This window comes from Eschscholzia californica, unplaced genomic scaffold (genome assembly GCF_041429995.1).
Source record: "Eschscholzia californica isolate CP2 unplaced genomic scaffold, dmEscCali1.0.p SCAF_2, whole genome shotgun sequence".
NCBI lineage: Eukaryota > Viridiplantae > Streptophyta > Magnoliopsida > Ranunculales > Papaveraceae > Eschscholzia > Eschscholzia californica.
This window is the reverse complement of record NW_028238309.1, coordinates 61,884,123-61,896,872: the sequence shown is the minus strand read 5'-3', so window position 1 is coordinate 61,896,872 and position 12,750 is coordinate 61,884,123. Positions and strand designations below refer to the sequence as shown.

Here is a 12,750-nt window from a genome sequence, read left to right as displayed (position 1 = left end):
ACCTGCTTGATAATATTTTGGTGTAGAGGTGAGAGGAAAAAGGAGATTAAAGGACGCTAGAGGAAGGGGTTGAACCTTCGACCTTGTGGTTAACAGCCACACGCTCTAACCAACTGAGCTACTCCAGCACTTCATTAATTTTGCCATGGGTCCCACTAATTAATACAATACGACGTAGATCTTTTTTTTTTTACGAACTAAGGTATAGCCATACACTTTGGTCATTCGAAGAACTTCAAATAGTAAAAATACATTAAAAATGATAAATAGTAAAAATACATTAAAAATGATAAACGTAATTTAGAAGAATGATAGTGGAAATTTTATTAAGTTAAAGAGGAGATTATTCAACAAAAAAAAGAAGTTAGAGAGGAGAGGAAGAGAGAGAAAGAGAATCGTGTGAAATTGAAGTTAGAGGGAAGATAAAAAAGAGTAGTATGAGAATTTAGAAGAAGTAGATAGTTATTGTAAAGACAAAAAACCTAGGTAATTTGTTATATAGATAGCTCTCTTGTGTATGTATGCTTTGAGAAGAACCCATTTTGTGGTTCCTTGTGCTTTATGAGAAAAAACAGCAATTGATATATAGAAGTTGGAGAACTACATTCCAAACAAATAAGAAACTTTACAAATTTGAAAAATAAACATGTTCAGACTCTGATGATATTCTTAGATTGCACAATCTCAAGGTGGAAGGAATGCTACTACCTATATATAACGGTACAACGAAGAAGGGTGACAATGGATTGCCAATGACCCCTAAAGAAGTCTTCCGTTCAGGCAGCGCACGTCTCCTCAGTGATGCTTTGTATGTTAATTATTGACCATCTTCTGAAATTCCTCTTTGGATCAAGCAGCTAATGGTTCCTCCATGACTGCAATTTAAAGACAAAAAGTTAGGTTTCCTCAATTTTCAATTTCGACTGGCTAGCTTCCTTGTTTTGTGTATGTTTGTGTGCTTTTTGGAGGTAACATGTCATTGGGTAGTCTGAAAATATAACTTCAAGCCAAATCCGTGTCTGAGAATCCAAAATCCCAGTTTCCGAATATCAAGCTTATTGAAGATCAAATACAGTAAGGAATTTTTAACAATTTAGTGTAATTTATCCAAAAGGACAAATTTGAAAAAATTTGTACACGCATTAGGAGATCTCCTTATCCAATTTGATAAGCATCCGCTAAGAGAGACGAGGGAGTGAGGGAAGGTTGAGAGAGAGACCTTTTCTTCTTGTAGATACTGCGGCTGAAGCATCGTCACCATCGTCGGCAATAACACCCACTGCAACAGGGGTCGTGGTTGGAACATCAGGAAGCACCAACTCGTCATCGTTAAGTTCAGCCACAGATGGCACTGATGGAACTTCTGGAAGATCTTGAAGGGTGAGCTGAAGAAAGACACAGCGTTCATTAGTAAGCACAGAAAACATTAAAGCATACAAATCCAGTACTCCAATTTGACCGACATTTGCATCAAATAACACTTGCATTACACGTGCAACAATAACTCGTCAACGTGTTTATTTCTCATAACATTATGTACCAAAATAAGAATAGCATAAAATCAAAACCTACAACTAGATATAGCTATATTCATCACCTTCTAAGTATATAACACAAAGATCATCAATTTCTCTAACAAAAACAGCAGTCTCCCAGAAAAAGGTCTTCTAGTAGCACAAAATATGACAACCATGTATACTAAAACTAAGTGTTTTTGTGAGTAAATAATAATATTTGTAGTTGATATACATACCTCAGTTTCCAAGTTCTCAAACTCTGCCAGAACATCTTCTTCATCTTCTGCTGATAATTTCTCCCCTAATATCGCATTAATTTCCTTCAAAACAAGAAGCAAATGTTAGATCCCCAGATTATAAATGAGCACCAAATCAACCTTCAAATTGAAAACTAGTCTATCCACTTAAACAGGAAACCTTTCAAAACAAATACCATAAATTAATCTAGAGAAAGGGAGTTCTGTGTTGAACCTTTGGTGATAGAAAATCCATTTATCTAATTCAGAAAAGTATCAGAGGGAAGACAGCGTTTCACTAGAGATTGCACAGTTACAATAACGTGGCTTGTTCTGTATATACTTTGCGTATGCCAAAAAAATCTTGGCAGGACATGAAAAATTGTTCTAGGTTAATGTTAAATAACAGTTAAGATAAGATGCCACCAAATTGTAGCTTGAAATGAAGTAGGAAATAGTATATGTATAATGTATTTGTAGTTGTACGACCATATCCGCATTTTGAACATCGTGTTGATACCTTATACTAATGTCCAAAAGGACCAAAACAACACACGTACCCTAAATACTGAAAATGTTTAAGATTATGACATGATACAAGTACTCACATCTTGATAAGCTTGTGCTTCAGCTGTGTCATCCATCAACTTCTGAACATCGTCCAAGTTGATTTCACCTTGTATGGCTTTGATAGCATCATTTCCTGCTTTCATGCTCTCAAAGACGGCCTTTTGCTTGCTTGTCAGCTCAATATCTACCAACTGAGATGAGATTTTGCTTTAATTAATTATATTCTTTCATGAAACTAACAAATTAAAACATAAGTCATAAGTATAGAGCTACTAGACAAACTACCTTTGACAGAGCTCAACATATTATGCCATATTTTGTTTGTAAAAGATCACTGAAGGACCTAATATTGCACAAATACCTTCTATCAAATATAGGGTCATAGACTACTCACTTGTTGCTCCACATTAATGAGCCAGGTATCCACTTGCTTCAACAATTCTTCCTGAGTCTTCTTCTTCTTCAATGCAAGCAAAGCTCTATCTTTCTTCTTCTCGCGAATCAAGTCCCTCGCAGCTTGCTTCTCAGCTTCAATGACAGCATCGAGCTGAACGTGTTGCGCATATGAGGTTAGACAATTAGAAGCTATTGATGCCATCATATCTCTTCACTAAAACTCCAAAGGTATATGTTAGAGCTCTAATTTTTATGCTATAAATGTAAAACTATGAAGAAAATTATTTACAAGAGGCTTTTATAATCTTTCTTACACATTAATATTACAGGATACGACTCGAATTCGTCCATACAAGTATTTTTAAGACTGCTATGTACTTCAACCGAGTATGTCGCGAAAGGGTATAACAAAAGATACACCCACACAAAATAAATAAAAACTGTTGATTGTGTTAGTTTAAATGAAGAAAAGATAACAACATAAGTTGGAACACACTAGTTCAAGGGAGTGATCACCTCAAAAGCAATAGCACGATAACTAAACAGATATCTTAGAGAAAATCCAGAGATATTAACACAATAACAATACCGAACGCTATGAAGCTATCAAAGAATCTCGCTTCTATAGATTTGGGCAATTTGAACTTTGAAGAAGGCTAAACTGGAAATGAATGGATAAATAGAAGAAGAAATGAATGTACAAAAGAGTTTTCAAATAAAGTGAAAAAAACGATGATTATTACAAATGGTCACAAAAATATGATGTCGCTCCTTCAGCTTTTTGTGTCAATTACTTAAATTACCAAATAATCATCTTTAACCCGAGTTATGAAGTCCCGACCTTGTAATGTTGTACGAGTATAAAATGTGAACGACACATTGAAGCTAATTAAGAGACCCATAACTCGAAATTACAACTGTCGTATATAACAGTGAAAGTATAAGACGTGAATCAAGTCCGTGCACTAAAACCGTTGAGTTTGTTATCTTTCTAAGGTACCATAGTACATTCTACTAGATACGATTTATGGTTCAAGAGGACCTACTACAAATATCCCTAGATGTGCATAACGATTTCTAGTTCAATTCTGGAAAACATTCGTTCATATACGCTGAATTTCGAAGTTCTCATAAAAGTTCCAAACGGATAACCCTCACTAACGTGAAATGTATAATTAAGTCCGAAAAATTACTTCACTCATGATTATATATCTATAGAAGACAATTGAGATGATGAAATCTAACTTCACATGTTAAAATTACCAACTACCCAGTGCCAATAAAGTTAAATTGAGACTCAAATTCTAACAAAACAAGCAAATTTTCTTGTCAGTATAGTCATTTTAGAATGATTATTTAGGTTTTCTTTTGACTAATTAGCTAAAAACTTTTCCCAATTGACTTATTCTCTTCAACTTTTGCATATAATCAGATAAAACGAAGACATCCAATCGAAGAGAGGATATAATAAGAACCTGTTGTTGATACTGTCCGAGCTTTCGTCTCTGTGTTTTTAGGGCGAGAATTGCTCGATCGACATCCGTGATCTTCGGTTTCTTCACAAATAAATTTCCCATTGAATAGAAATTCTTTTTCTTTTTCAACTTGATTTGATTATTAACAAGAGAATTGACTCCCAACTTGCAAGATTAGAAACCCTAGATTACGGATTCGTAGTTAACTTCCCCAAAATGATGTTGAGGAAGAAGACCAGCTTACTTTCGCTGGAGGAAGAGGCAAAAGGTTGGAAGAAAGGTTTATTATATTTTAAGTGAAACCCAAAATTATTGAGTGTATACAAATAAGGACGTCACTTTTCATGCATTTAAAAATAACCCCCACAGTCCACAAGGCACAAACCCATAAACATAAAACTTCATTTTTGGTAGGTCCGGTCACCGTCTTGTGCACTCCGGTTACCAAAGCTCGTGATTATCCCCGCCCCTTCTCCACTTCCTCGTACCATTAGTCTGGATTTACACATAAAAGACTCACTCGTCTAGAAATCTGATCATATCTTGCAGATAAGCAAATTAGAAGACGAACACATGAAACAATTTGATCGATTGGGAGTTCGCGAGGACATGTACTCTATTTAATTAATAAGTTGCAGGTTATAGCGATGTGGTGGTCATATTCAAACTCATATTGATAACGTTTGGGAAAGATATTTTTCAAAAGTTTTCTTCTTGGAGCTTAAAATCTATTTTTGTAAGATGACAGTAAGATTTCTTGAGTCACATAACCATGCATATTACTATATATAGGTAGAGAGAGAGAGAGAGAGAGAGAGAGAGAGAGAGAGAGAGAGAGTTTAGTACAAAATATACAAAAAAATAATGCAATTTTTCGATCTTACGACTGTATACCATCACATGGATGAATGATTTTGTACCCAACTTAATATTCAAGACATCGTATGCTTTTTTATGTATCTCCGGAACTTGAATGTTTTGCTTGTGAGCCTGAAACTCTGATGTTGAATGTATTGGGTTACAATAGCTGTTCATAATAACCTATTGTAAGCCGGAGCCATCCCAAAGTTAACCAATCTATCTACTTTCCTCAATGCTCTAACTCCGCGTATAGTTCAATACTATCATGATCTACATCCTCCACAACATGCTCGCCTAGCTCAAAACTACTATTATCTCTTTCTGCTCTAACCAATGCTTCCATTATCTCATCACTTGGTTTCATTGGCATGATATTTACTAATTCATAAGCCTCATCCAACATCCCTGCCCCACTCAATAGTTCTATCATACATACATAATGGTCAACGATAGGCGTAATATCATACCGATCTTTCATATACTTGAAGTATCTACAACCCTCATCCACCAAACCACCATTTAGACAAGCACATAACACGCCCACGAAAGTTATTGCATCAGGCTCTATGTTTAGTTCTTCCATTTTGTTAAAAAGTGCGAGAGCTTCATCTCCTCTTCCATGCACACCCAAACTAGTGATCATCGAATTCCAAGTTGCTAAACTCCTCCCCCTCATATTATCAAACACCTTCTTCGCATCCTCTAAACTACCACATTTACTGTACATATCAATGAGAGCAGTCCCAAGAAAAGCACCCAACTGGAAACCATTCTTATGTGCAAAATCATGGATCCACCTACCCAACTCGAGACTCCCAATTTCAGTACAAGCGACCAACAAGCTAACCAAAGTGTACTCGTTAGGTTTCACATTATCCATCTTCATTCGTTGGAATAGTTCAAATGCTTCATGGGGTTGTTTGTTTCTGGCGTACCCATTAATCATGGTCGACCAAGAAACCACGTTCCTGGTCGGCATGAGCTCGAAAATAGCACGAGCAGACTCTAGTTCACCGAACGAGATAAGACCCCCAATAACAGTTGTCCAAGAGACAATACTTCTTCTGTGCATTTTGTTGAATACCTTACGCCCATAATCCACACTGCCGCATTTGAAGTAGAGATCCATCAAGGTATTTTGCACGTATGTATCTTGGGAGAAGCCGGATCTGATAGAGTGGGCATGTACCGCTTTTCCATGTGAAATTGAAGAGGAAAACAAGCAAGCTCTGATAACAAAAGGGAAAGTAAAAGAGTCGGGAGGAATGCCGCGAACAAGCATGAGATGGTAAAGGGTGATTGCTAAGTGGGGGGAGGCATCAGGGAGTGTGTGGAATCTGATCATACGGTTCCAAGTGAATGTGGGAAAAGGTGGGTTCGGGATTTCAGGGTGGAATTTTAAAAGAGTGGATATGTACTCTGTAATTATATTTCTAGGCGAGGACGAACATGTATGGAGGCGATGAAGAAGTTTGGTTAGGAGGAAAGGGTATTGATAGAGGCCATTGCGGAGGATCTGAGCGTGAATTTGCTTGAATTGTTGGAAATTGTTGGAACGACGAAGGAGAAAGATAGCTTCCCGAGAATCAAACCTTGTTTGTTTTCGTCGGGAAGTTAGAGGTAAATGGGACAAATAGTGGTGAGTGATACGTCTCTTACAACTAGGAGAGCCAATATCGTTGTTGTTGGTGGTGGTGGCGGTGGTGGCAGCGGTGGTGGTGCATGCATATGAAAGGCAAGCTACCATTACCTCTTATTGCTCATGAGAGGAAGAGACAAACTTTAGCAACAAATAAACATCATCATCTTCATCAAAGTTTCCGCCACCGCCATTACAGTCTATTAATCTCATCTCATCCATCCTGTAAAGACGAGAAAGAAAAAACCGATTAGTCCCACGATGATAGTTTTCTCTCTTATATTTTCTAGTTTGTGTTTTTCGATCATCATGAAACCACAAACTAATGAGGCAGCAATCATATAGTAAATTAAGCAACACTATCAATCAGCAAAAGTAAGAATTCAAATAAAATTCAGATTTAGACAATCGTTTTGGGGGTTTCAGTTTTCATTTCAGCTGGTTATCACATACCAGCAACCATTCTTGCCCAAATTAAGAATGATTGAATACCCAGAAAAAAATAAAACACAACAAATTCTAAACAGAACTGTTGATATAACTTCACACCCTTTTTACACAATATAATTTCAAAATGATTACTGTGAAACCCAAACCAAAAGACCAAAAAAAAGTACTGTGAATACCCTAATTAGTACACAAAAATTCAAAAAAAACAATCACTCCAAATGAAATTTCTTGGAAATCAAATACTCAAATTGTATACTAAACTGAGAAAATAGGGTAGAAAGAAAAAAGCTAATACCTTGTAGTAGGTTAGAGAGAGAAAGACATGGTTGAGTTGCTGGTGAAGCTCTTATCTTGATTGGAGCTTAGAAGAGCCACAGATGAAGTTTGATGATGGAGGATTTGTTAAAGAGATTAGAGGTCATGTTTCCGGTGAGAGATAACTTTGATATACAAGTTTATAGGCACCCATCATTTCAAATAGGTTTAATTCCAATTTGACCCCCCAACTCGTGACCAACTAGAAAACTTGGTCCCCATAATTGTGCACCATTTCAATTTGGCCCTCAATACTTCGGTTCCGTTAGTCAAACTAAATTGTCATTGTTTCCTTTCTATTTTTACCCTTCGTTTCAAAAGGTTTCCTGCCATGTCCTTTCTCATTTTCTTCTTGTCGGAAAAGTTGTCAATAGACGGTCGACATACCATCTATTTCTTTCACCATCTTCATCTCCTTTCTCGCTCGAAGTGGAGAGCTTGTTTGCATATAGCACTTCCATCAAAGATTGGTTTACAATGAGGCGGCTCACTTTTTAAGAACAATGAAGAATAAGCGCAACATTGCTTTACATGTCGTTTTAATGTGGCACATTTCATATTTATTACGTAATGTATAAAGCTTTTTGAACGACAAGATAACTATTATGCTTCATAGCCGAACGACAAGATAACTATTATAAATTCCACACATCACTATAATATCTTTATACTTATCCACCACGTGATAAGTACATATGTATGCAATTGGTTATTCATACACGAAAACACAACTTTAAAGTTAAATGAAAGAAAAACAAACAAATAATAAACACAAGGGCGACAAAACGCCTCAACTTCCACAATAAAGTGAAAAAGAAACAAAACTTAACTTGATACGAAGCCATTTAAGAGTATATTTTAGAAGAACATAAAACCTTTATATATTCTTCGTAATGTATAAGCTCTACTTTTTCCAAAGGCTTCTTAGTCTTTCAAAGAGAGGAGGTTGAGGTCCACAAGTATTATCTAGTTCAATGAATCGGTTGAAATCCAATCCTATCTTTTTACTTGTTGTTACTAGTTCAGGGACTATGCTATCTGGCAAAACTGAGCTTTTAGTAAACACAATCGATCCTCCATACCCATCCCAAGCATCATTACTACCACGATAATATACAAACACATAATCATCTTCAGTATTCTCTATTTTAGATGACAAAATGTACCTGTTGAATAACAAAATACATGTGAAGTTGTGAGAAAACAAATAATTTGTGACTACGAGTATATTTGGAATGAAAAATTTATAAAACGATCTGATTGATTAACACATATACGACACTTTTCAGTTGTTTTAAAAAGTTATCGCTTTTTTTTTGCTAATTGTAATATTTGCCTCAAATAGTACCCCCTTTTAACCAAAATAAGGGATTTTTTTGGACAACTGCTTTTAAATGTTATTGTCTACAAGATTAAATCCTCTCACTCTATGATAAACATATTGTTTTAGAAATGACTTCTGATTATTTATTAAACAAGATCTACTTTTGATTTGTTTTCCTTTTTCGCCATTGTCTTGTTTTTGAAAATAACTATTTGTAGACATTATAGAAACACAGGAATTTTGAAAATCATTATACAGTATGCACGTAAATCGACTCATCCTCTTTCAATCATCTCTACGTGAGATTAATCTCACATGGTAGAAGGGCTATCATGCAACCAAGACTAAACATGGTACCAAACCAAAGCTACGCCACACATGGTAGCTTTAAAAGCCACACGTGTTCCACGTGAACTGAAAAAAAAAAACGTATTAGGCTAAAAGAACGTCACACGCAACGGTGCGTATGAGAATAGTTTCACCTAGGGGAAGGGTGGTCTAGCAACTAAGACTAACCTCACGAAACATTATACTGAAATTCACGCGAGGAGGCGTGTGAGAATAGTTCCACATGGAATCTTGCAACCAAGACTAAACCCCACAAAATGTTATATTAATTGCCTTATGGATGCAACTTGCAAGTATATATATATATAGATGGAGGGTGTCAAGGTGTTAAATGAGGCAAGAAACAAACCAATCATCTTGATAGTTAAGATAGTCATTGCCATGATTATGAAGAATTCCAGCCTGAAATTGATCCTGCACAAATCTCAGTGTAGTTGATCGAGTGAAAAAGCCTCCACCAGGAGTTGATATCCGCCATGATAAGTTTGCCATCAGTACATCATTAGACTCTATATGGAACTCTTGAGTTTGACAATCAAAATGATCAAAAATTGGATTTAAGCCACTAGTAATATACCAATTTCCACTTAAATCCCCAACTTTAAAATTTTTCACTAGTGCTCCAGGATCTGGTACTGGATATTCACCAGTATCCATCTTTTGTTTAATGCATTTCTTGCGTGAGACTGCACAATTATTGAACTCATTTATTACATTGTTCTGAAATAGGTCTCCACATCTAACCTGCAAAAATCAAAATCCGTCCGTGTTCAACTGAGAACCAATTGGCACGTAATGGACATTTTATATATTTAAAATTTTTTTTTTATCATTAATGGTCTATTCTCATGTGCTTTTTCATGTGTGACTTTTTTTGTCTTTAATACGTATTTTGTAAGTGATTTATATGATTGTTTGATATATTTTTTGGGTATTTTTGTTTATGTCGGAGTAGTCCCACAACGACCACAAATAACATTATATTAATGATTAGTCTTCCTTAAAATAGAAAAATCATTATAGAGGTTCAATAAGAAAAATGTAGAAGATAGTTGTTCAAAAGATAACCTCGCATTCTATCTCATGGGGCCGATTGTTGCAACTCTCTATACATGCAATGCTTGCTGCACAAGATGGATTAGCTATACACTTCAACATTTCCACCCTAAGACAAAAATGAAAAGCAATATTCGTGAATCAAGACTAATATGTTTAATTATAGAGATTTAAATGGTTGAAATTGACCGAGGCTAGTCAAATATCAACAGTGGAGATTCAATGAATACTTTAATAAGGCCTTCACTATTCAGATTAAATTCATTAGGTTAAATTTTTTGAGTAATGCTAGAAAACAAGAAAAAATAGATATTCTAAGTAGAAATATTATGTGGTTGATTTGCTATTTAGTAGATCAGAATCATTGAAAGCACGAATGAAAGCAATCTACATAGGATTTCTGCCTAAAAGTCTACCTGGATTTTCTTGTTCCATAGCCTTTTTAAAAAACTTCCCTTCATTTGGGGTTCTAAAATTTGTCGTTTTAGCAATATTACTTGGGATTCCTGACCAGATAGAATGTACTTTCTTTTTTTTCTTATTTGTAATTCAATGTTTCTTGGCACCTTCGCTGACATATAACCAAGTTTAGAAAAAACAAGCATTAACTCAATCTTTTGGCTTACAAGTCAAACCCTCGAGAAGATAAGTGTATTCGAACATCGAAAATGTTTAATATCCCGCCCACATGTGCGCCTATTCTACGTGGCTATCAGAACAAGGGGCAAAATCATCATTTTGTACTTATAACATGACGATTTGTTACCCTTTGTCTTATATGAGACGGTCATGTAAACAATAGATTTATAAAATGACGATTTTGTTTCTTGTCTTATATGAGATGGTCCTGTAAACGGTCAGTTTGCGTGCTACATGTTCAAACATGGAAAGTGATGGTGATCCTAAACTTACACTAGTGTCCCTTTCATAACACTGAGTGGTCAGAGGGATCTATTTGTAAACCTAAAATATATATCCACCTGAAGAAAACTTGTTTGGACGTACTAACCACTATTTCAAACAACCCATAAGTATTTTTCAAATCTTTCTTACCAATGATTTCGATGAAACTATCAAATCTAACTGAGACAAGTGAATAACACAATAAAAAAAACTCTAACTACAGAGTTTAGATGAAATACCAACACCCCTTCAATATACAAGAATACGTCTCGCCTACATCAACAGCATTAGCAGATGGGACGACGAACAATAACAATGCTAGTACGCCTGCTACGGTGGTGATCTGCATTTCTCTCCACTTCTTCATAACATTTTTCTCTTCAAAAGTGAGATGAAAACCTATAGACTTGAATTGGAAATAAGTCTTGAATGATGTTGTTAGTAGGATGACTTTTTTTGAATTTTTATGCAAGAGGTTTTTCTTGAGAAACCCTTTTTTGTTTCCAATCCCTTTTAGAAGAATCCTTTCATTGTTTTTCCTTACTAACTTACTACTACTACTTTGACCTACTTCTTTGTCACATGATATAAACATTGAACATGCTATAGATGCCATAAAATGGGTTGACTCCAAATTTCACCTGAAATCAATTATAACACATATTAAGAGGCAATATCGAGTATAATACACTCATTAACCATAAAATAAGTTCAAAATTCACAAAAAAAAAACTCACCAAAGATTTGAGTACTACTTGAGATTTAGTTTGTTAACCAGCAATCCACTTGAGATTAGGAGGTTGATGTGTGGTAGAGGGTTAATTACATAACCTAGAAATGGAGCACCACTCAAATGGAGAACAAATTTAAGGCTTCAAAATGAAGAGAGAAATAGAACCAATAATATTTGTAGAAGGGTTAGTTTGGAAGTGAAGTAGTAGGAGAATTAAGTAGCTTAAGACAAGAAGAATAAAAGGAGTAGAGAGAGGGATGAGGAGAAGAAGTGGGTATTTTTAAGAGAATAAATAGTATGAAGGTCTAACCTTTTTCATTATTACATGAGACAGATCGAGAAGGCGATTCCGTCTCATGTATTACATATCTCAACAAATCATGACAACTAAGCAGACAAAACTGGCGTGAGTTTGTCGTGAATCCCCATCCAATGGCTCACAATCACCCCGTTTTCATCAAAAGAGAGAAAATGTCGTAAATCCAACCCTTGATGGGAATTCACGATTTCACGCCACTTATATATGTGATTGAGACATTTTCGTTTTCTTATGAAGGAGAAAATGAAGTTGCAGTACTATATTAGGTATTAGATATATGAAAACATGAGGACAGTGTCTAGAAAAGGAGAATATGAAGTTGCCCCTTTGTATAAGATACTATAGATACGAGAGCATTAACACATGCTCTAGAAAAGAAGAAAATAGAGTTGCCATGTATAGATCTCCATTGGAGGTCCATTTATGGTGCAAGTGACTCAAATTTCGCTTTACTTTAGAAGGCTGCTTATGTACTTTTTTTTTGTGTTTTGATGAAAAGATGCTTATGTACTTGCTAAAGTTTGTTTCCAATTCAAATTGAATGAACAATGGTTAGGAGGTAATGAACTATTATCCCACTTATGGAATAAGAAGTCTATGACCCTGTT

The 12,750-nt window shown here is 35.5% G+C and overlaps 3 protein-coding genes across 4 annotated transcripts; all 3 read right to left on the bottom strand.

The window, feature by feature from the left end:
* Positions 1 to 558: 558 nt before the first annotated feature.
* On the bottom strand, positions 559 to 4,879 carry LOC147559985 (vacuolar protein sorting-associated protein 20 homolog 1-like). The gene is made up of 6 exons (XM_086661970.1): positions 4,195 to 4,879; positions 2,718 to 2,870; positions 2,362 to 2,514; positions 1,754 to 1,837; positions 1,220 to 1,385; positions 559 to 875 (listed from the first exon to the last, which is right to left on the bottom strand). Exons 1-6 carry the CDS (start codon positions 4,294 to 4,296, stop codon positions 850 to 852), a joined length of 684 nt encoding a protein of 227 aa, XP_086518096.1. The 5' UTR covers positions 4,297 to 4,879; the 3' UTR covers positions 559 to 849.
* Positions 4,880 to 4,947: 68 nt separating this feature from the next.
* Positions 4,948 to 6,802, bottom strand: LOC147559984 (pentatricopeptide repeat-containing protein At3g26630, chloroplastic-like). Its single transcript, XM_086661969.1, has one exon. The coding sequence runs from the start codon at positions 6,800 to 6,802 to the stop codon at positions 5,285 to 5,287; it is 1,518 nt and encodes a 505-aa protein (XP_086518095.1). The 3' UTR covers positions 4,948 to 5,284.
* On the bottom strand, positions 4,948 to 12,538 carry LOC147559983 (violaxanthin de-epoxidase, chloroplastic-like). 2 transcript variants are annotated; one of them, XR_015234713.1, is made up of 6 exons: positions 11,828 to 12,538; positions 11,330 to 11,731; positions 10,200 to 10,296; positions 9,481 to 9,875; positions 7,440 to 8,625; positions 4,948 to 6,917 (listed from the first exon to the last, which is right to left on the bottom strand). XR_015234713.1 is itself a non-coding variant. In XM_086661968.1 (5 exons), exons 2-5 carry the CDS (start codon positions 11,704 to 11,706, stop codon positions 8,364 to 8,366), a joined length of 1,131 nt encoding a protein of 376 aa, XP_086518094.1. In that variant the 5' UTR covers positions 11,707 to 11,731; positions 11,846 to 12,536; the 3' UTR covers positions 8,093 to 8,363. The 2 variants fall into 2 exon arrangements, 1 of the variants encoding a protein (XP_086518094.1); XM_086661968.1 differs by lacking the exon at positions 4,948 to 6,917 and having other exon boundaries at positions 8,093 to 8,625; positions 11,846 to 12,536.
* Positions 12,539 to 12,750: the final 212 nt, after the last annotated feature.